Raw genomic sequence first — 22,532 nt, forward strand, 5'->3', positions numbered from 1 at the left:
GGGTCTGCTAAGCTGCAGTCAATTGTATACAAGGAGAAGAGGAGTGGGGAGAGAACACAACCCTGGGGAGCGCCGGTCCTGATGGTTCTTGAATGTCAGAAGATGCTCCCAAGTGTCACCTGCCAGTGCCCGTCAGTCAGGAATCTGGTGCTCCACTGACAGGTAGAGGCCGGCACGGCGAGCTGGTTGAGCTTCTGGTGGAGGATGTCTGGGTTGACGGTGTTGAAGGCCTGAGCTCAAGTCCACAGTCAGGATACTGTCGTATGTCCTCAGATGGATAAGGTCTTTCAGGAGAAGTATAGTCCCAGGTTGACTGTACTCAGTAACTATGCCCCAGTAATAAAACAGCAGGTGGTCCAACAGGGGGTCTGTGATGTCCTTCAGATGCTTCGACACCAGTTGCTCAGAAGGTTTCAAGACCACAGACATCTGGGACACAGGCCTTCAGTCATTTAACCCCATTATAGTGTGCTTCTTGGTGACTGGGATAATAGTGGAGCATTTGAAGCTGAAGGAAACCTCCCACAGCTCCTGAGACCTGGTCAGTGCATGGTTTCAGGTAGAAGGGGGAAATGCCACCTGGTCATGGAGCTTTCCTGGTCTTCTGGCACTGAAAAAACAAATTTTACATCTCCTAGTAATCTTTTGTGCAAGGATGCAGAGGAGAGGGTTGGAGAGTTGAAGGTTGGGGGTGCAGATGGTTATTTTGCGTCTTAGTATGCTGTAAATGGCTGTTTTTTAAAGCAACAGAAGAAGCTGTTGTAGTTGTCAGCCAGTCCAGGAATCATCGCAGCTTTGGGGGGGACAAGCTCCTGTAACTTGTTATGGTGTTTAAGGTCATCCGTACTGTAGCCGGGTCATTAGCTGAGAAGCTGCTTTTTAACTTCTGTTAAACTGACTAAAGTCTGTTGGTGGCCTACTCGTACACGGCCCAGTCCTCACCGACAAAGCTGTAGAGGCACTGGTTGTAATGAGGATTCCCACCTTGTTAGGGGAGCAGGGAGGAGGAGGAGAGCCCACCACAATCCAGAACCACATTCTCATGACTACTTGTCATTTTTTATGACTCTACAGTGGTTAATGTAGGACATAGGAGGTTAAAGAGACCCATAAGTTCTAGTTTTGTTAGAAAAATCTTTAAAAATCGAGAATAAGGGTTCTGTGATGTGTTTGTTGATTTCTTGAGAGGTTCAATAGACAATTTTAAGTACAATAGCAACGAGAGACATACTGGGTGAGTATAGACAAAAATGCATTTCATGACTGTACATGTTAAACTGAAAGCATGAAAGTAATTTAAATGGAAACCTTTTCCATGTTTCAAAGGGTGAAAACCTAGTGTGTGACATCATACTTTAAACTGAACATCCCGTGGTAAAATCTGCAAAAAGTCACAAAACCTTAACTGGGATTGTATAAAAGCTGTAAAGGGACAGTAATCCAACATCGGTCGGCTGTAGGTCAACTTTCTGCGAGGAGTTTAAATCTTGATTACTGTGAATTGTTGCTTATTTCTGGAGCTCCGAGAAGTCGGGAGTTTCCTTTTTCCTTTTGCATAATTCCCATTGTAGTTTGTTGAGAATCATTATTTTTGCTGTTCTTTTTAGTAAATTTTGTAAACAATGTCCAACGTGTCACTACCAAAAGTGAAAGGAGGCAATTTATATTTGAGCAATACATTTTCATCTTGCAACTCCAGGAAAAGTACCAAACAAGAAATCGTGACACCTAAAAACAAATTTCATTGAATCTTGCTTCTCAGGGTTTTTACATTGGCACCCTTTTATTAGACTGCGGGGGACCAACAAACTTTTCATTTCAGACCATTTTTACTTGTTCGACTCTGATCGATATGAGGGGCCTTCTCCACTGAGGGGAGTCCAGCTGCTTCAGATCAACACTATTCTCTAAGTCTTTTACAGCATGTCCTCAATATGAATCCTTAAAGCTGAGTGTGAGGTGTTCCTTTTGGTCCGGGGTTTGACCAATAAATCATTACCAAGCTAAATCATGACCCAGCTGTCCTTCAGCCTTTACATTATCCTCCCCCCCAGGTCACAGACTGCTGCTACCTAGATAACGATGGGGGAAGCGGCCTGGTTGCCATGGCATTGCTCCCTGTAGGGGTGTTAGCGTGTACAGGAGGGTTGGGGAGGGGGGGATTGATTTGTCTTGGCAACAGTTTTATTGAACAGCAGCAGAGAAAATGGCTTTTGTTTCCAAGTCTGACATCATAAGATTGCCATGGAGAGGGAAAAGCATTGAGCTGACGTCAGATAAATGTATGGAATCGGTATGAAGAGCTACAGCGAATACATCAGAGTTAGGAAGGAAAGCGCTGACTTCATGGTCATTGTCTGCAAAATGATGATGGATGGTCTGTTTTTTTTTTTTTTTGGTGGGACTGAAGTCTGTCGCAAACAATGTTTCAGTCTAGACGACGTGAACACATGAAGCCGACGGTTTTATTTATCATCGGTGGGCTTTTTAATGTGCACGCTTCATTTTTATGTTGAAAACTTTCTGTTCTCAAGTATAAAAGGATGATCTGTCCCTCACTTTTGTGTTTGAAATAAAGTGGGAATATGCTGCACACAGTGCGTGCTTAATACAAGAGCTTTGCCCTGATTGGACGCAGAGCGATGGAGACGTCTCTCTGATGAAAAGGTTCTGGATTGAGTCTGATTAGTTGATTACTTCAGCCCTCCTCTGTCTTCATTATTCAGCTCATATTTCATCCTTTCTTCTTGACATCCTTTCCAGTTTTCTCTGCAATCTTTTTGTCACTGTTTCTCGTTTCGCTCATCTCTTGAGGTGTCCTTTCTCTTTCCCACCTTCTTCAGCTGCTCTCAGACAAACACACTCGAGGCAGTTTCTAGGTCATGAGGACTTTAAATGAATAATAAACAGCAGTTTGCTTTAAAGAGAATTATTTATAGATGGAGACTCGTCGCCGATTCAGTCGTAAGCTCTTCCTCCTTTTGTCTCGGGCTGCTGTTCTCTGTCATCTTTTTATTTCCTGGCAGCCTGTTTGTTTCTGTCTGTGGGACCCTGTTTATGCTGATTCTTCTGTAACTGTTGTAGTAATAATAATGGCATCTACAAACTGCATATCAAGATAGATAAACAGTCAACTTGAAAAGCTTTGCTTTGATTTTGGCAGCTTTTCCCACTAATTTAGAATATGTTAACTGATTTATGAAGAGTGCCTGAGCTCAAGGAATGAGCCAGTGTTGTGTTGACAAATTACAACTTTGCAAATAATCCATTTCATATGGGATCTTTAAGAATGCTACCAGCTTTCTGTCACTAAGACATGATTTGTTCCCAAATTTTGGATTAAAAATACTAAGGAAAAACAGGAAAAACAAATGCTAGATTGCACCAACTAGTAAATGTTTGATAAAGTTAGTAGTTAGGTTGTAGGTTAGGCCTAGGTTGCATATAAAGATAGGATGTATATTTTTTTCATTATTCCCTCTAGTCATGTCTGACTTAGAAATTCTCCATTCGGTTTGTAAAAGGCTACTTTAGTCATGAACTAAACACAGTTGGATACAGGAGTTGTAACCTAGCTATGAAAAAGTTAATGATGAAAATACTTTAGCTAGTCAGAACGGTTTCTAACAGCATGGTTTAGGGGACTGAAAAAGGCGTTAACTTATGTTATTCATTTTTTAACCCTGTTTAATAGAGGTTGAGCTCATTAATCAGTCACTTACGGTTCAAAATGTTACAACATTTGCGCTACACCTAGTCAATACTAGCTGCTGTATTTTTCAGACCATGTGGTGCACCAGATTATACGGAGCATTGCGAATTAACGTGTCTATGTGTGTCTATATTCACACATGAGGCGCATTAATTATTCTTCCCAAGTGTGTGATATCGCTCTGCCCCTCCGCGTACACAGCTCTCTCCTAAAAGGGAGACTATCCGTTTGTCGGGAGGACAGATTAGCTGGACTACACTGCCCCGTTTCTGCCTTTCTAACACAAGGCCAAAATAAACTTCAATGTTATATTGAATTAATTTACTAGATTTATTGTTACTAGCGCGTACTCTGGGCGTGGGCTGCCTTACATGAATGCACTTCTAGTTTAGACATTACAATCAGGCAGTCTTGTAGACAGCTCAGGGGTCCTATCAGGTAGTGACACAGTGTACCGTAATGCTCAGAATATCCAATGAGCAGAACAACTTTGTTGTTTACCAAAGTCGTATTTGCACATTTTTTTAAAAAAATTACAGCACATTGTACCACATAAAATCGGTCAGTAAGCACAACATGAATCATATATAAGGCGCACCGGATTATAAGGCGCACCATGAATTTTCCCAAAAATACGGTACTAAAATTAGCTACGTCTGAACAACAAAACAGTTACATTCTAAACCCTGCTTTATAAAGATTTAACTTCTGAACCCTGTTTGGCAGACAGAAACTGTTTAATTATAAGCTTAAAAACACTAAAAATGTCACAGGCAGTTGCTAGGTAAAGCTAATAGGCTATGTGGTTAGCTAAATAGCTACATTAGCATATCTAGAACTAAAACTATTATTTGGCCGGTGTAGGCCTACAAACTTAGAACTTAAACCCTGTTTTGTAAATGTAGGACTTATTAACTTTTTTGCCGGTTTAAACTCCTGAATTTTAATGTTGCAGACAAAAATGTGAAACGGAACTATGAAGTGAAGCTAAGAAGTAATTAATAAAATTAACATGAATAACCAAAATCAAAATTATGGCTTGTCTATATAGTTTTCGTGATGTTACTGCCTGAACTGTGTTTTGAAAAAATAAATAAACCTCTGAATTAATGGTTGCCCAAAAAAAAATATTCCAACTGTAAGGTAATGTAGGCTACTATGTACCACCCAAACAGTTATTAGCAGTAGCATATACATTTTTTGTCAAGTCACTGTCCAAACCTGGTTTTGTTAAAATTTGGAACATCTGAAATAATAGATGTTGTATAATAACACAAGTACTAAGTTAAGCCAATGAATAGCTAACACGTTAGTATAAATCACCAAAGCAGTTATGGGGATTTTATCATATTTTTGTAAAGTTGCAGGAAAAGGTAAAATGAGGAAGTAATAGTCTCGAACTCTCGGTTACATCGGCTTAAATGGATCAGCAAGGCCACACCCCTGCAGGAGTGGTCCATGCCTGTCTGTGGGAGACGTGTCACTGTTAGACTGGGAAATAGCACAGAGATAACTTGCCACAAAAATATTTTTTCTGGTTTCTAAAACCATCAATTCCACATGCATAGAAATTGACCATTATACTGAGATTGGCTGGGTTTTCAGTTGACAGTTTATGCACAATCTTTAACAGACTTTTAGAAAGCTTGAAAACACAACAAACAAGCTTAGTTTAAAGTTTACCAAAAAAAATAAAAGGCTGTGAGTGGTTCTGATTAATATCAGGTCATTTTCGCTTTGGTCAGCTTTCTTTTTGCACCTCAGTCAGGCAAGGAAGCCATCCAAGTTGCTGGTGAATTATTTGTTCTCTACCTAATTTAGCCGCCAGATGATTGATTATGTGGACTCTAATATGCCCGTTTCGCTGTCCTAATAGGAGCAGACACAGCTGAGTGCGGGGAAGAGCTTTTTGCTGATGTTATAATCAGAGGGTGAAGGGAGAGACAAAAGCTGCAAAGTGACTCTGCAGAAACAGGATGGAGGGAGGTGAGCTGAGGTCAGCAGGAAGTCGGAGTATGACCAAACTGAACCCTCAGGCTCAAACAGCATGTGGTTGTTTTGGTCTAGCCTGGCTGATAATCCCCACACAGAAACACACGGCGCACGGTTTAATATAATATAGAGGCCAGAAGCCATCTACAAATTTAACTTTACTCTTATAGAGCCGCTCATGGAGATTATGTCTGCAGGGAGAGGTTGACGGAGGAGCCAGCAGTGATCAACAAAACAATCTAAGGCTAAATCCGATTAAAAAAAAAAAAAAAAAAAGGACATCAAGATTATTTGATTAACAGTTAAATATTCTGTTAATTAAAATAATAACATTAAAAGGGAAGGGCAATCTGCTGTAATGAATGAAATACAAGGAAACATGAGCCTTGTTCAAAATAGCAAAGAATTGCATCATCAACGCATCTATTGATGCAACACGGCAGTAGATGTTAGATTTCAATATCACATACTTGGATAGGTTTGGTAAATAAAACTTCCTAACACACTTGATAAGAGATTTTTGGTCAAGTTTACTGGGTACTTAATAAATACTCACTACAATAATACATAGTTTATAAATGTTATGAAATATGTGAATAACAAAAGTACCACTTGATTTTGTAATTATTATACTTCCTACACCTGGTGCTAGCTAGTTTATTTGAGAGTTTATCTTTTACTTTGGTGATAAAATTCGGAATCAAATTATAAAATTAAAATAATTTGGTGTGTCTGTGAATGAAATAAAGGAGCTGAGTTCTTTTCTACCAAGTTGTTTTCATAAATTGATACAGAGCTGAGAGAGCTTGATAAAATTTTCTTATTTTATTCTGATCAAATCATATTGTTACCAAAGGCTTGCCTAAATCACAAACACTTTAAAGCTCACTTGCTGCAGGGTTTGACTTTAATAACTGACTTACGTCTTCATTTTAGATTCTTATAGATACATTTTGACATGAGGATAACCCAACACAAACCCACTGGCTTTTTTTTTAGTTTGTTTTAGTTGGTTTTTTTTGTTTGTTTTTTTGTGTGGCAATTGCAGACAGAGTAACATTTTCAAATTATATCTCACTTTTAGATAAGGCATAAACTAAGGTAAATCTCATTTCGGGTCAAATTGAACCCTTGCTCTAGTAGTTTTCCCTAACCCCTCTCAGTACAGTTTAATAAAAGTCAAACCCAAACCTGTGAAATTATTATGAAAATGTATCCTCCTTGAGAAACAAAAAAATCTGTCTTTGCTTAAATGTTCATCTAAAAACCAGCACAGAGCTGCCCTGCTGATGGGAAATTTGACAACCTTTTGATATTTTGTGATTTTCACCTAAGTATCCTTCTCTCTCTCTCTCTCTCTCTCTCTCTCTCTCTCTCTCTCTCTCTCTCTCTCTCTCTCTCTCTCTCTCTCTCTCTCTCTCTCTCTCTCTCTCTCTCTCTCTCTCTCTCTCATATATAGTACTTTCCAGGTTCTTATCTGGTGCTTAAACCTCAATAGATTAATGGCTTTTCTACCTCAATCCCAGTTTCAATTTAATATGCTCATAAATCTCTGCCTCCTTTTGATGGACTTTAAAACAGAAAGTTTCTGAAACTACAAATCCACTTTTATTCTGATATTCATCAAATAATATTTTAAAAACAAGCTCTTAAACAACTCCGGATGAAGAATAAATGTTAAAGTTTGAGTCCTTCTCAGCTAAACAGACATAAATAAATGTATGCTTGTGTCAACTGCTTTGGCTTGTTTTCTGTCTTTATCAGTCAGCTACTTTTAGCTCAGTGATTTCCTGTAACTGCTGTGTTTCTAATGAAGGATCTCTGCCTAATTAACACCCCCCCCCTCTCTGTGTTGACAACAGGGCCTTGTACACCTATGAGGATGAAAGTAACGACCTGACACTGGCTGCATCTGGAGGTACGTTTATCCATGGCTTTTATTCCCACCCCTCATTTCATCTCTGCCAGGTCCCCCCCCGGGATCACTGTTGCAATTTCCTTGTTTTTAATGAAAATTGGACATGAGGCTGTAAAGCTGATGAGCTCTGCAGGTTCTCCATCGTCTGACTTTGTTTCTCAGACGTCAGAGAGACATCCGCCGTCGCTGCTAATGATGCTCCCAAGGATCAGAACAGATTAGCGCTGCTTCTTTGGATTTCATTCATACGCATTCAGCCTGTCCTTGCACGGTGCAATGTTGTTACTGCAACTGCTGTGTGAATGGTTACTCATAAATTAGCGAATGTACATATGGACTAAATGCTTCAATAGCAGAGGGGGAGAAAAACACAGCCCAGGTTTGGTGTAAAACGTTCCAAGTTGGTCACAAATGGTCGCTGAAGGCAGCTCTGATATCTTGGATTTACACAACTATGTTTACTTTCAGCTATAAAAGAACCCCCCCTGCCCACTCAGTGATGCTCTCAGATAGTTTCTGGGAAATGTTGAGTGTTGCAACAACAGACTTTTTCTGTCTAGAAAATACAGGCCTTTAAAATGTGACAACAGCACCCCCGGCTGTTTGGTCTGTACCTGCGGTCAGTAGTATGATGAATAAACTCCTTAAGTACAAAACTTAATGTGACTGAAGTTTTTATTTGAAACATGTTGGCTTGATATTATTTTGGCCATATGAGGTTCATAGCTAGTTAAAAGTAACATGCCATCTTTCCATTTTTGGTTCATCCTTTGTTTTGACTGCAGGTACGAATCGGGCTAAAAGCCAGTTATGTTGTTGTTAATATTATTTAGTTAAAAAATGTGTCAATGTTGAAACATTCTAGTTGTTAGAAACCATTGTTATATGGTATAAATGAGCCCATATATATGTTATTAATTTTAAAAGGGATTCTGGGTCATCTTCAGAGCGACAGCTTTACTGCGTTAAAACAAAATGTTTTAATCCCATTTTGTTGGGATTGGGGGACCTGATAATTTTCCTTCTTCAAGAAGGGGGGGGGGGTGCAACAGAAAGCATTTGAGAACCACAGAGTTAATGTTTCGTAAAATTCCCCCTTTATCTATTTTAGCAAGCCAACAGATTACTATAATTTGCATTTTCACCATGGGGTGCATCTTAAAGAAGCTATAAGTAAGATATTTACTATAATATCAACCTAAATCATTCTCATTTGTTACCCGAGATGAAAGTAGCATTCCCTATAAACAATCGGTCCTCTCCATCAACGATGTCTTAGTCACGTTTTTCCTCCTTTCATACCTAGAAGTACAGTCCAGAACTACTTCGGTTCAGAGTGTAGCCCGTGTTTACTTCCTGGTTCCTGAGCCAATCATATGAGAGTCCCCAGAGTTCCCAACACAGAGCACAGCATTTGGTAATTTATTTTGGCAAAAGAGCAGCAGCCTACTAATATGGAAGCCAGTAAGAGAAGCAGACCAGAAACAGAACAGAATACAACATCGTATACCGGTCCTGTGGAAGTAAAAATTCACAACAGCAACACACCGTTTAAAAACGGCATATTAGATTGTTGTGATTGGTAAGCTGTTGTACCGATTTGAGCCACAAGGTGTCAGTATTACTTATAGCTCCTTTAAGGCAGTGCCCAAAGATGTGAAACAAGTTAGAAAAAGGAACAAATTACATCAGAATTTAACTGTGCAGAGCACATCTACGGTTTTAATATTCTGCTTACACTTCTGTTGTTGTTGCTGGACAAGCATCTTTGGTCTTTGCCTTTTTTATTTGTGTTGCCTCTCTGTCCTCTGTCCGTTCAGAGCATCTATAAAGAAGCTTTACCTCATATTTTCTAGCTTCCAGTAGTAATTAGCAACTATAAACCCCAGCTGTGTCTGTGCCAGGGGCGTAGACAGCACATGCTCTAAACAAGTAAACACTACTAACACTTAGGACGGGACCTCCACGTGAACCAGAGCCAGGACGTCCAGCCTTCTGCTTTAACCAGCTGGAGGCAGCCTGTTGCAGCGTTGCTGAAGGGGTTGCTCACAATAGACCAGTTCATGCACTGCAGTTTTTAGCCAATGTACTGTCTTGCAAAAGTATTCATGCTGCTTTAACTTAATCATTGGCAAGACAAACCTCAACGTATTTTACGGGGATTGACAGACCAATACAAAGTAGTGCATAACTGGGAAATGGAAGGAAAGTCATGCAAATATCATATAAAATTCTGAAAGATGAAACAGGTTTTTTTCTATTTAATCCCCCTGAGTTGAACCACCGGGTATTTGGAGGGTCTACCAGGTTTCCACATCCTGGGTTGGATGGAGAACCTCCGTCAACATCAATTTTAAAGTGTTGCCACAGATTCTCAACTGAACATTGGTCTGGACTTTGACTGGATCATTTCACCAGAGGATTATTCTTTGATATAAACCGTAACTTTGGCTGTATGTTTAATGTTGTTGTCCGGCTGGAAGGTGAACCTCTGTCCGAGACTCATGTCCTTTGCAACTTCTGACAGGTTTTTAGCTCCTTCCACCTTCCCGTCATCTCTAACTAGGTTTCCTGTCCCAGCTGGATAGAAAAAGCATGATGCTACCAACACCGTGTTAGACAGTGTGGAGGACATGTTCAGGGTGATGTGCATTGTTACTGTAATTCCTTGCATTTGTATTGAAGGCCAAAAAGTCAATTTTAAACTCATCTGACCAGAGCTGCTTCGTTCGTGTGTGTTTTGTGTCCCCTGCATAGCTTGTGGTGAATTGCAGAGGGGCCATCATAAGGCTTTCTTTCAACGATGGCTTTCTTCTCGCTATGACTAAAATTTGACCTTTCAGGATATTTTCCCACCTGAGCTGTGGAGCTTTGCAGGTATTTGAAGGTTGCAGCTTCTCTGATTAATCTGCTCCTTGCCCAGCCTGTCCGTTTAGGTCCCGGGTCACCAACACGGTGCCCGATCTAAACTACTATTTTATGCCACTGTTCTTCCTTTTTAATCACACTTGCATTTATATAGATTTAACAAGGACATCTGAAAAATAGCATTTAAAGATGTTTATTTTACGTAAGGTTAAGGTGAACTCTAGTTTAAAGGTTAGTACTGGTAGCCCTTTGTATGACACAGTACCAGTGAAATAGCGCTCGGTTTAAACTGTCTTGCTTAAACTTCTCCACAATGTTATCACAAAACTCTCTGGTGTGTTCATTGATTTGTCTGATGCTGTTTGATTTTTTTTTTTTTTTTTACAAACCTTTGTGGCCTTCACAGAACTTTGCATATGAAATTACTCCCAGTTCTCCACCTATTGACCTATTGCATAAAACCCCAATGAAAGAGTTCATGTGACTTTCAGGAAACATTACCTTTTGCAAGGTTCTGCATTAGTAATCCCAAAGAGCTCTAAAATATTGAGACTTTTACCTTTTTTTTATATTTCATGTTTTACACTTTACTTGTGCCTTCAAATTGTGAGCTGTTATAAAGCGTCGGAGGCAAAGATAGTCAAAATTAAGTGTTTAAAAATGAGTAAGAAAGCACAGCAGCAGTAAAAGCGTCTCCTGTTCCTTCCTGCAGGAGGGGGTCTGGCAGAGATCACGCTGACCTTCGACAATAGCAGGGTGATGTACGGCTTCTGCAGCCTGAAGGAACCCACTGCCGCTCTGCCACGATACATCCTCATCAACTGGGTGAGTCGCTGTTTGAGGGGGAGACAGGAGGGGAGGGGAGGGGAAGCAGAAATGTCCTTCAGTGAATTAAAGGAGAATCTCTGCACTGTAAAGGGTCACAGAACACATTTTTAATTAAGCAGTTTATCTTTTAGGGAATGACCGTAGATCATTTTAAGTATTTTTAAAATCTTTCATGACATGGGTCAATACGCCCTCCTAATCACTGCTTGGTTCATTCATGCTTATTTTGGTTGCTAAATATTACCTTAGCATGTTAGCCTATAGCACCCACTGGTGTTGCGTTTTGTTACTGTTTCATAAATAATTCCTAAATTCTTGAGTTCAGTTGTTATTAAACAGGGTCCACAGACCAACTTAAAAAAGAATCATCACAGCGGTTCATACACCTTTGTCAACCCTTCATTTCTCGAGGCTAAATTTATTAGCTACCTGTTAGCTTAGCCTAGTAGCTACAGAGACCTCCTTTAATTATTTTACTACAAAAAAATAGGAAGTCATTAGTTCACTCATACTTAACAGGATTCAGCATGTTAATCAGTGGTAGATATATTATCATAATTGTTAAGATATATTGGAGGGTTGCATTGAACAGAGTGAGATTTATTGATAAATTAGCATTTTATGAGCTAGATAGGATGCTTTCAGAGAACCAGATAAGGCTCATTCTAGCAGATCTACCAGATCATTCTAACTTACGAAAAAATACAGCACAACACCTGAGAGATGCATTATCCTTCAGTTAATCATCTTTTTGTAGCTTTCACTAATCGTTCCTCAAAAAGTAGTAAAATAGTGTAAAATTAATCTGCTGGTCCAAACTATGATGTATTGGGATTTTTTATAGATTGAATAAATGGGAATAATATATTAAATATTTGGAAAGTGGCCTATATTTTTTTATCCACATTAGTAAAAATGCAAAATTAGTGAAAGTCTGTTTAAAGTTTGATTTTAATCACCCAAATTATGACCTCTCAAAAATCAGGCCAAATTGAAAGAACTAAAATAACATCAAATGTAATGGAGCAAAGAAAATACATAATGTAGATGAAAAAAAAAGAAAGAAGAAACGAATAATTAGTGAAGTTGAGCTCATTCAGTCTCTGACAAAGCGCATTAAAAGCATTTGAACGCAGTCGGACTCCTTCTGAGAGCCTCGAGATGAATGTTTTACTTTGTGAACCTGACAGCAGCAGGGGCTCGCTGAGCAAGTACATAATGACAGAGTGCAGAAGGATGAAGAGAAAGAAAGAAAGAAAGAAAGAAAGAAAGAAAGAAAGAAAGAAAGAAAGAAAGAAAGAAAGAAAGAAAGAAAGAAAGAAAGAAAGAAAGAAAGAAAGATTATGTTTAATTACTGCCTGTTTTTTTGTCTTGGTTCTCAGGACCAAAGCTGCAGAGGTGAGAGGAAACATTTCGTCCAGAGATCCGTTAATGAATCCAGCAAATAGTGATTGAAAGAGTCAGACAGGAAGCCATTTGGTGGTTAATTGAAGCTGGGATCACAGCCATTGGTGTTTTTCAAAATCAAATAACAGAAACAGCCATAAGAGACAACAGACTGGGCTAAAATGAGCCAAGCCGGTCAAAAAGGGGAATTAAAGTTCTCAAATTAAACTTTACAGCTGTATTTTTGTCTGATCCTGGCACACACACACAAAAAAAGATGAAATTTAGATAAATTGAGATGAGCCTTTTTTTTCCTGTCTAATTGGTGCTTGCTGTGTTTGCTTTGTGCTGGTATGAATGAGCTGTGATTAGTGAAGTACAGTCAGCCTGTTATAATGAAAACTGTTTCAGTAACTCAACAGACATTGATGAACAAAAGTACCAAATGAGACCATGCAGGCATCAAGCTGCTGCCGAATGTGGTCACTCAGATGGAAACTAATGAGTCATGATGGGGAAAAAACACGTTTGAAATAAGAAATATCCAGTGAAGCTGAGGTTTCTTTTTTAAGAACGTTTTTCTTTTCTTCAGTTGGTCAAAGTCATTTTTTTTTTACTGCATAGGTGGTGTTTTAGTGTTGTTGTCAGTGCAAGAAAAGCTGCAGTTTCTTTTAAATTTGCAGCCATAAAAATCTTTTAAGACTTTGATCCATCTTATATTTTTAAAGTGTGAGATACGCTGGTTTAGATTCTCAGTCATTTCTCTTTTCATCTGAAAGAGAGTAAGAATGTCTGAAAGAGGAAGTCCAGTTGCCTTCTACTTAAACTGTTAGGAGAGTACAAAATAGCAAATTACAGATCTTATTTTAGTTCCAGAGTCTCAGGTTTCATGCACTAAACTTTCCCAGCGGGGCTCCACTTTTGGGCACACTGAGAAAAACATCAAGTCCTCTTGAACATGTCTGAACATTCCTGCCAGCCACTTTTGCCCCTTTTCCACTGAAGGTTCCAGCTTCGCACAGCTCCACTCTACTCAAACTTGTTTTTCCATTGAACCTGGACCGCTTAATAGCTGCTACTGCTGAATATTGCAGTCTCCTCCGATGCTCAGAAAAGCCTGTACCTCATCGTTGCCTCAAGGGTTAGACTTATCGGTTGGATTCCATTGCTTTTCTCAACTCTGTAGTAGTGAGTTTGGAAAATGGTACAGTTGTTTTTCTGCTCGCTCATGGCTTCCTCATTCTGAAGTACGCTTTAAAGGACTAAATGTCTAAATTCAACGAGTTCCTTCCTGCCACTTAGCTGGATTGTTGGATCAAACAGGTGTACCTAATAAAGTGGCCGGACAGAATTCAGGGCGTAATCTTTGGAGGGCTTTAGAGTCGCAGGTCACCGTAAACGTTTTTCATTTAACACTTTTATGAAGGACCCCAATGCACTGAAAGAGGCTTGCTACTGTTTGATGCTATTAGTCATCCATTTAAGTTTTACTGTTTTCTTAACCTTGTGGAAAAAAAGCATGTTGCAAAACACAACTTTCATGTTTATAGTTGAATCTTCATGTATACATTTTGTACATTACTTGCACCTTGCACTGCTGTGTTCTTATTTATATATTTATTTATCTTGTTATTTACCCCAAAGTATAGAAAACACAACTCCAGTTCACTGCCATTTAGTTTTGCTCTGAATTTCTCTGAATGTCACATCGCCTGCATAAAACAATGCACAAGTATATGAAAAGAAAAAATCTTATATGTGGACTCCTGAAGGTTCTGCCAGTCATGGGTCAAGATTTTTCTTTAAGAAATGTTCTAGTTATTAAATTTTATCTCTTACTTTAGCTCATTTTGTGCTTAGATTTAGATCTAGCACCAGATTCATGGGTGGATCAGATACCTACTGAAAGATGTCAGAGGGGAGTTGTGGTCTAGAGGTTAGAGCAGGGTGCTTGTGTCTTTGAAAGACAGCAAGTTCCCCGGTTTGAATCCCACATACTGCTAGCCTGGGTCTCTGAGCAACACATTTTGCCCCAGAATGCTCCCCGGACGCTGCACAGCGACAGCCGACTGCTCCCTGAGGGATGAGTTAAATGCAGAGGACCACCCTCACTGGGATGTACAAAAGTTGCAATGACTAATAAAGATAATGATGATGTCACCCATGCTTTAAAAGGCCATAGCTACTCAAGTTAAAGTTTTTGCTCTGGATCGGCAACAATAAATTTATTATAGCAACATTTTATCAAAATATTATTTTCATCTAAAAATATAAATAAATAATGCATCCTGTCCAGTTTGATTTCTCCTGACCACTTCTGTCCTTAGTCTGGTCTTTAATAGCAGCTTTTTTATTTAGGAGTTTAAAGACTTCACTAACTTTTCAAAAACCAACAATTACACACTCCAGGGTGTCACTCCGTCCTTTTTCTGTCTCATTTCTGTGTAAAGCAAAGCTTTTTTTTGTCTGCGACAGGTGGGAGAAGATGTTCCAGATGCCAGGAAGTGTGCTTGTGCCAGCCACGTGTCCACCATTGCAGACTTCTTCCAGGTCAGAACCTCTTTCCTACATGAGTAACATGAGCCATAAGAATACAAAAACTGAGTGACCGTTGGTGGTTAGATCAAACATAAATTAACACTAATGACAGCACAAGTAAAGCCAAATTATTCTGTTAGATTTGTGAGTTTTATTAATCACAGTGCCTTCCAAAATGATTAGTATCCGAACGTTTTTACATTTTGTTTCAACACAACTAGGCTATTCATTTCAGTGGATTTTATGTGACAGACCAACATAAAGTGGTGCAAACCTGTGAAGTACAAGTAAAATTATATTTTGTTGTCTATTCTCTCTTTATTTATTTTTTATTTTTTTTTTTTACAAATGAAAATCTGAAAAGTGTAGCTTTTAGTTTGATTCCCCTAAATAAAATCCACTGAATCTGCTTTCTTTCAGAAGTCACTTCATTTTTTAATCGTGTCTGTGATTTCATCGCAGTATAAATACAGCTGTCCTTTGAATGCATCAGAGGTTTGTTAGAGAATACCAGTGGACAATCCACCAGATATAGACCACTGGATACAAAATAAATAAATACGTCTACATAATGGAAGTACAGAACTTTAAAAAACTATGATACGCTATTACAACTTTTCTTAAGTAGCATACTTCTTTTCCACGGCTGATGTTTGGGCTACATGTCTGACGTGACCGTGATAGTGTGATGAAAAAACTTTGGTTTGCCTATTTAAATATTGATTTGAGGGCTTGGTTCCAGTCTCAGGACAAAAATGTTTGCATGTAAATTGCCTACTTGGCAATAAAGTAAAAAGAAAAAAAAATTCAATCAGAAGTCCAATTTACAGTTTGCCAAAAACCAATTGAGGGGAACAGCAAATATGTGGCAGAAGGTGCTCTGTTCAGATGAGACAAAATTCAGCTGTTTTTTCCCTTTAAATGCAAACATTCTTAGAGCTGAAAAAACGAACACTGCACATCACCCTGAACAAATCACCCTCACAACTAAAACATGGTGGTGGTAGCACTGTGCTTTAGGATGCTTTACTTAATCAGGGACAGGGAAGCTGGTCAGAACTGATGGGAACGTAGATGGAGATAGATTCAGGACAAACTGGGAAGAAAACCTGGCAGGAAGACATGAGACTGGGGTTGAAATTCACCTTCCAGCAGGAGAACCACCTTAAACAGCCAACCAGAGCTACAGTGGCGTGGTTTAGATCAAAGTGTATTCATATGTTAGAAGGGACGAGTCAAAGTCCTAGTCTGCATGGGCGGTTCTAGACAGGGGCCAACAGGGGCCAACAGGGGCCAATAGGGACCAGTGTCCCAATAGAACTGGTCCTGGCACCTGGATACATAAAACTAAATACATTTTCTATGATTAGAAAACATAAACTGTAACTTCCTTTTCTGCCTTTTACAGTGATGCCTTTTAATAGTGACTTAAAAATTGAGGTGTTGCACCCCTAAACCCCCCCCCCCCCCCACACACACACACACACACACAGCAAATTAGAACCACAACTGCTAGTATAAAATGAAAATCTGTAACAACACTTGAAAATTTATGTTTACATCTGCTCTTGATTCAACCTGACTGAGCTTGAATTTCAGTCCACAGATGTACAAAGTTGCCAGAGATATACCTACATCTGTAATAAAAAAAAATGGTGACTCTGGAGTCTGAGGGTTCAGTGCAAATGCACATCAGCTCTTTATTTCTAAATGTTATCTGAAAACTTTGCATAATTTTCCTTCCACGTACCAATTATTAACAACCTTGTGTGGAACTAGAATTCTGCGAAAAATACATTAAAGCTTTTGGTTGTGTTCTCACAAAATTAACAAAATTAGGTTTAAGGGATATGAATACTTTTGTAAGACACTACCTTTACATGGTATCATTTTGCAGAAGCAAAACACACACAGTCTGATAGTGAATAATTTTTCTGTCTGGTATTGGGTGGACTACAGGTGAAATTCAAGGTTTCAAACGCCGATCCTGCAAAGAGTTGGACTGCAGAATGCAGCACCGTCATCCTCTCCCATTTAAACACAGAATCACTGCGTTTAAAAAAAGAACATTTACATTAGAAAATCATTTTTTTCCCTCACCAAACATGTGGCTTCAATGGAGAAGGATTCAGAAAAAAAAGGAATTCTGCAAAATGTCTGTGTTTAGTTTGGACAAGACCTGAACGTTTTCATCAAACCGTTGGCAGTGAAAGGAGCTTCATCACATTAAAACCTGTAGGAGGATCAAAGAGGAGGAACAAGTGTGTGTGACAAATTGCATCTCTTTTTAAAGTAATCTCTTCGTGCTGAGAGCATGGAGCTGATGTGTGTGTGGAGGGAATCATACAAAGCAGTGTTTTCACTCCTGCACACCTGGCTGAGTGTATTTTAGGATGTATAAAGCAGATAAAAAGATGGAGATTAAAGCAGAGGTGATGTTTTATTTATATTTTTTTTCTAACAGCTGAGCAGAGTGTGTGTTGGAGTGTCATTACTCTAAGTGGCAGCTTTCTCTCCCACACAGCGCCAACTTCATCACACCGGCAGGGTTTTAAATAGCCCTTTTAGGGATGCACATATTGTGTTTACATCACTTTAGAGGGCATTGCAGGAGCTGAGATTAATTTCATGCAGCCCCACAAAGTCCAAGAATAATAATTTGTCACAGGATTGGTTGTGTTAAACAAGAACGTTTGCAAACATGCAGTCTAAAACTCTGAAGAAGCCTTAATTAGGCACTGATGTTCTTCCCTCCATTAAGACAGCAGCTCTGCTACAGCCATAAGGTGGAATAAAACAAAATAGAAAAGACCTTTATTGTCCCTCAGCTGGGAAATTTAGGTGTACCAGCAGCAAAGTTAAAGGCCAACGGAAGCATGCTGATAAACACAAAGATAAAAAATATATAAAAACAAAAAATAATAATTATGAGACTGTACAGTAAGTGCAAATGTTCAACATAAGAAACAATACTGTAGGGCTACAAGTGTTTGTTCTTTAAAAAAACAACTGTCCATTTACAAGAAATACTGAACTGCAAAAATAGCAGGGATGTAAACACTAATTGAGTCTGTTGAGAATACTGATGATTATAAAGTCTAACAACCGGGGGGAGGAAGGATCCACAATAATGCTCCTTTGTGCATTTAGGATGCAGCAGTCTGTCACTAAATGAGCTCTCCAGCTCTGCAAAAGCTTCATGCATGTGGTGGGAGACATCATCCAATAGTAATATTATTTTTAATGGAGTCCTTCTGTCTCCTAACATCTGTACTGACTAGAGGGGGCACCTTAGTACACCGCTGGCCTGCACCAACACTGTTTTTTGACATCTCAGTGAGCCTTTTCTAAAGGTATATAGCCTTAAAAAAGACCAAAAACAATTTGATTATGAAAAAGTAAGGTTATACACCAAGCATCCATCCTGATAGTGTTTTGATGGTCCTTTTTGAGGCTAAATATAGCCCCACAATGGACGCGATGAGCAGATATGACGTGGCGCCATCCACCAGGAGTATGGCAGAACTATCATAATGCCGGTTTGCTTAATTAATACATCTGTTGTAAATAATCCCGTACTGAACCTGACCCTCTGCAATGCTTCACAGTAAAACTGCAGCTCAGCGTGACTGAAGAACAACCAATATTAATTAAATACACTGATCTACAGCATATTTAAGAGCCTCATATCAGAACATTTACTCACGTCAATCAACTCTGCATCTTTTAAAAGTTGCATCGCTGCAGGGGAAAAATGTAAGTCAGATGTGTTTTACAGTATAATTAACTCTTGGTCCCAGTGATAGTTTATTTTTTGACACAGGGTTTTGTGCAACAATTCTGAGCAGTTAGCATCTCAACTGTAACCATTCAAGAGATAATTTCCATATATTCAAACAGCTCTTAAATCTAGTAGTTTTTTTTTTTACTCTACCTCAATATTACCACACTTGCATCTGTTTTTTTTTTTCAGGCAATATAATGCATTGTTGCTATGCTAACAGCATTTGTTTACATGACTAAATAAATGTGTCCAGCTACTAGCCTGCCATCTAATCCAAAAGCATCAGTAGAAGTTAGTAACTGTGAAAGTGAAGCCAACTTGCATGAAGAGTGGTGGGATATTTTAGCCATTTTAGCAGTACTGAATTTAGCGAACTATCCTATAAAAATATTGTTGCGAATATTGTTGCGATTAACTTTGTAAACAATAGGGTTCCCGTGATGAACTCTTAGATCAACTTTGAATAGATGTTAACCTGAGTTTCTGTGGGCTTGACAGTTTTAATGTCAGTAGCTATTAACTTGAGAAGCTGTTAGCTTTAGTAGCTATAATCTTGACTTGCAATTGTTAGGCTGGGTACTTATTAGCTTCAGTAGCTTTTCAACTTCATACTGCCGTTAGCCTTATTCTGAGTAGCTGTTAGCATCACCCATGGTTAGCTTCAGTAGCCACTGGCTTGACTCTGAGTAGCTGTTAGCTTGGCTTTGAGTAGTAAGTGGTTTAGTAACTGTTAGCTTTGTAGCTGTTATCTTGACTGAGTAGTGTTTAAATTAATATGGGCCTGCTCCTGCCTATTTCTCACAGCCCGGTCTCACCCCATTTCAAGATTTGGTAGTAAAGGAGAAACAATTATCCGAGGAAAACATTTAAAATATGCATATTTATTTTATTTGGAATTCCAAAGAGACAAAGAAAAACTTACAAGCTTAGTTTCAGTATGTTACCGACGTCCTTCTCCCAGCCATTGCAAGCTCTTTTGTCTGCCCTCATTTTCGCAAACCCATCTTTTATCAGACTGACCACCCCCTCCTGATCAGTTTAGGTGTTGTGTGCGCAGACACTGTGGCTCCAAGTTATTTCTGCTCCCAAAACAAGGAGACTATTCTCTCGAGGGTCTTCATGAAGTAAGGCTGATTTAGCACCCAGATGTCCTATTAGGGTGTCAACCCAGATGACCTCAAGAACCATGAAATAGCTTTCAGACCTTAAAGCAAACACCCTGTGTGTTTTATGCCTCAGAGGGGAGACACAGTTTGGGGACCAGAAGTACCTCTTATTATTTTCCATAAAAATGATTAATATAACAACTAATGAAATTTTACATAACAGTAGTAGGTGGATGCCTATTAGCTTCTGCAACTGTTAGCGTCGGAATGGCTGTTATCTCGACTTTCTTTGTATGTTGTTGTTTTATAACGAGTGGCTTCAGGACTAGTTAACAGACGTTTTGGACTTCAGTTGCTTTTAAATGCAGTGGCTTTTTAGTTTAAACTAACTTAACAGAGTTTATTAGTAGCTTGGGTAGCTGATAGCTTGAGAAACCTAGACTCTGCTTGAACAAAGTTATTTATTTACAGACTTTACTCTGACATTTATCTTGAAAGGAAAACTTAACTTTAATGTAATATTTAGTGAAAAAGGATTAAAAGTCTCTGGCAAAGTACGTTAAATGGTGTTCCTTTGGTTTTCTTAACCAGCATGTGCAACAAGAGTATTAAGGTGACCAGAAGCTGTGTGCTTATCAAAATATACATCTGATTTGCAATTCTTGTACTAATTCTTCTACCAAATAATAAAATTAAATTAAATATTTTTCACATTAAGAAGAAGATTGTATATAAATAATGACAAATAAAACTGTGAAACCAGAGTTCATTTAATTAAAAAGAACTACATTAATTATTTTCCAACTTTTTTTCATCTTTGTTTTTTCAGGGTGTGGAGGTCACCGTAAATGCCAGCAACCTGGATGACATTGATCCATCAGCTATCGGGCAGCGGCTAACCAATGGGACGGCGGCGGTGGCAAGCCCGGTACTGAGTCGTCTGAAAACCCGGGATGAAGAGCATGCAGATGTGGTACAAAAACCGGAACATCATAAAATAAAATTAAAAGTTTTACTTTGTTAAATTTGATTTACTTTCTTTGATTACATTACTAGCTGAGAAAAATATTTGTGCTTAACTCGTGTTGCAGGGCACTGTGTACCAGAAGACCAATGCAGAGGTGGAGATGAAAAAAATCAATAGAGAGGAGTTTTGGGAACAAGCCAAGGTACACACTGAACTCAAAACAAGAAGAGGAGAGAAATACAAAAGGAAAAGCGTTTAATTTTGCTTTCATTGTCAGGGGATAGCTATGGTTTATTATAATAACAGGATTATTTCATAAATGGGAATGTTACTCATAGTTTTTCATTGCAAAACAGGTATGAGAGATAAGAACTGAAGCGTTAAGAGGTTGTATAATTAAAGTGGAGGTTATTGTTTCTCTTTGTCTTTGTGGACTGAGTTTCAATATCTGTCATACAAGATGACTCACATCTGGTATGGAAATGTGGAGCCATTAGATTTCCTTTTTATTTCTTTTCTTTGAAGAATCTTTTAGGAGATGCTTTAGTTATTATTTTTGAGGCAGTTTTTCTGTGCTGCCATATTTGTTTCACAGAAAGGTTTTTTGATTGTTAAGCCATATAACTCTATAACTAAGAAATAAACCTGTTTTGTAGAGACATATACATGGAAATTTAGCAAATAACCTATCTCAAATTGGTTCTTATGGCTGTTTTTACTAGCACTAGAAAAAAAATCTCCTCTTTTTCATGAATGAATTAAAAATCTTTTAAAAAAGACAGTTGGACTTTACCTCCAACAATGCAATTCACAAGTGCTATTAGCTAAAGATGTGGCTTAGAGCAGATCAATAACCGTATACCTGTGCAAATTCTCTCTGGTTATCTCCGATTTAAGCCTGTTTGCTATCAGTAACTATAGATAACCCATCGCTCTAACCCCATGTCAGTTGTTTGCTGGATTTTCTTCGGTCATTGAGAGATGGTTCCAAATCCCAATTACACTGCTCCAATTAGTAAATGTTAACCAGACTAAGTACATTTTATTTTTAAATCAGTAAGACATTGATCATTAACAAAACATTATTGTGCCTCGTCTCAGTCTGATAGCTATTCTATTATTTATTAATTCAGCACAGTTCAATGCAGGAGAGTGATAAGACAAAACGGATGAAGGAATTACTTTAGTTGATAATAGAGTCAGGATCACAATCCTCACCAACAGCATGGAGGAGACAGCAAATGATCGGTTGCTTGTTTTTCAACAGTCATCTTTAGTGAGATTTAAACTGTATGAACAATAATGTTTACCAGTATCTACTGAGCTAGCTACCAGGCTAAAATTAGCTAGAAATATTAGCTTGACCAAAACAATGCACCAAGTATTTTTTTGTTTCCGGTGCTAGGGTCAGCAGAGGAGCTATTAGTAGCTAA

At 38.6% G+C, this 22,532-nt stretch overlaps 1 protein-coding gene across 5 annotated transcripts in view; it reads left to right on the forward strand.

Annotated features, from left to right (window-relative positions):
- dbn1 (drebrin 1) overlaps positions 1–22,532 on the forward strand; it is a 106,057-nt gene that overhangs the window by 68,082 nt on the left and 15,443 nt on the right. For all 5 annotated transcript variants that reach the window (XM_021321977.2, XM_012873402.3, XM_012873404.3 and 2 more), the window contains exons 2-6: positions 7,567–7,622; positions 11,203–11,315; positions 15,180–15,254; positions 20,962–21,105; positions 21,224–21,301. In XM_021321977.2, coding sequence (XP_021177652.2) covers positions 7,567–7,622; positions 11,203–11,315; positions 15,180–15,254; positions 20,962–21,105; positions 21,224–21,301 — 466 coding nt within the window. The remainder of the gene's footprint in view (positions 1–7,566; positions 7,623–11,202; positions 11,316–15,179; positions 15,255–20,961; positions 21,106–21,223; positions 21,302–22,532) is intronic.

The sequence above is a fragment of the Fundulus heteroclitus genome, chromosome 11 (assembly GCF_011125445.2).
Source record: "Fundulus heteroclitus isolate FHET01 chromosome 11, MU-UCD_Fhet_4.1, whole genome shotgun sequence".
Lineage (NCBI taxonomy): Eukaryota > Metazoa > Chordata > Actinopteri > Cyprinodontiformes > Fundulidae > Fundulus > Fundulus heteroclitus.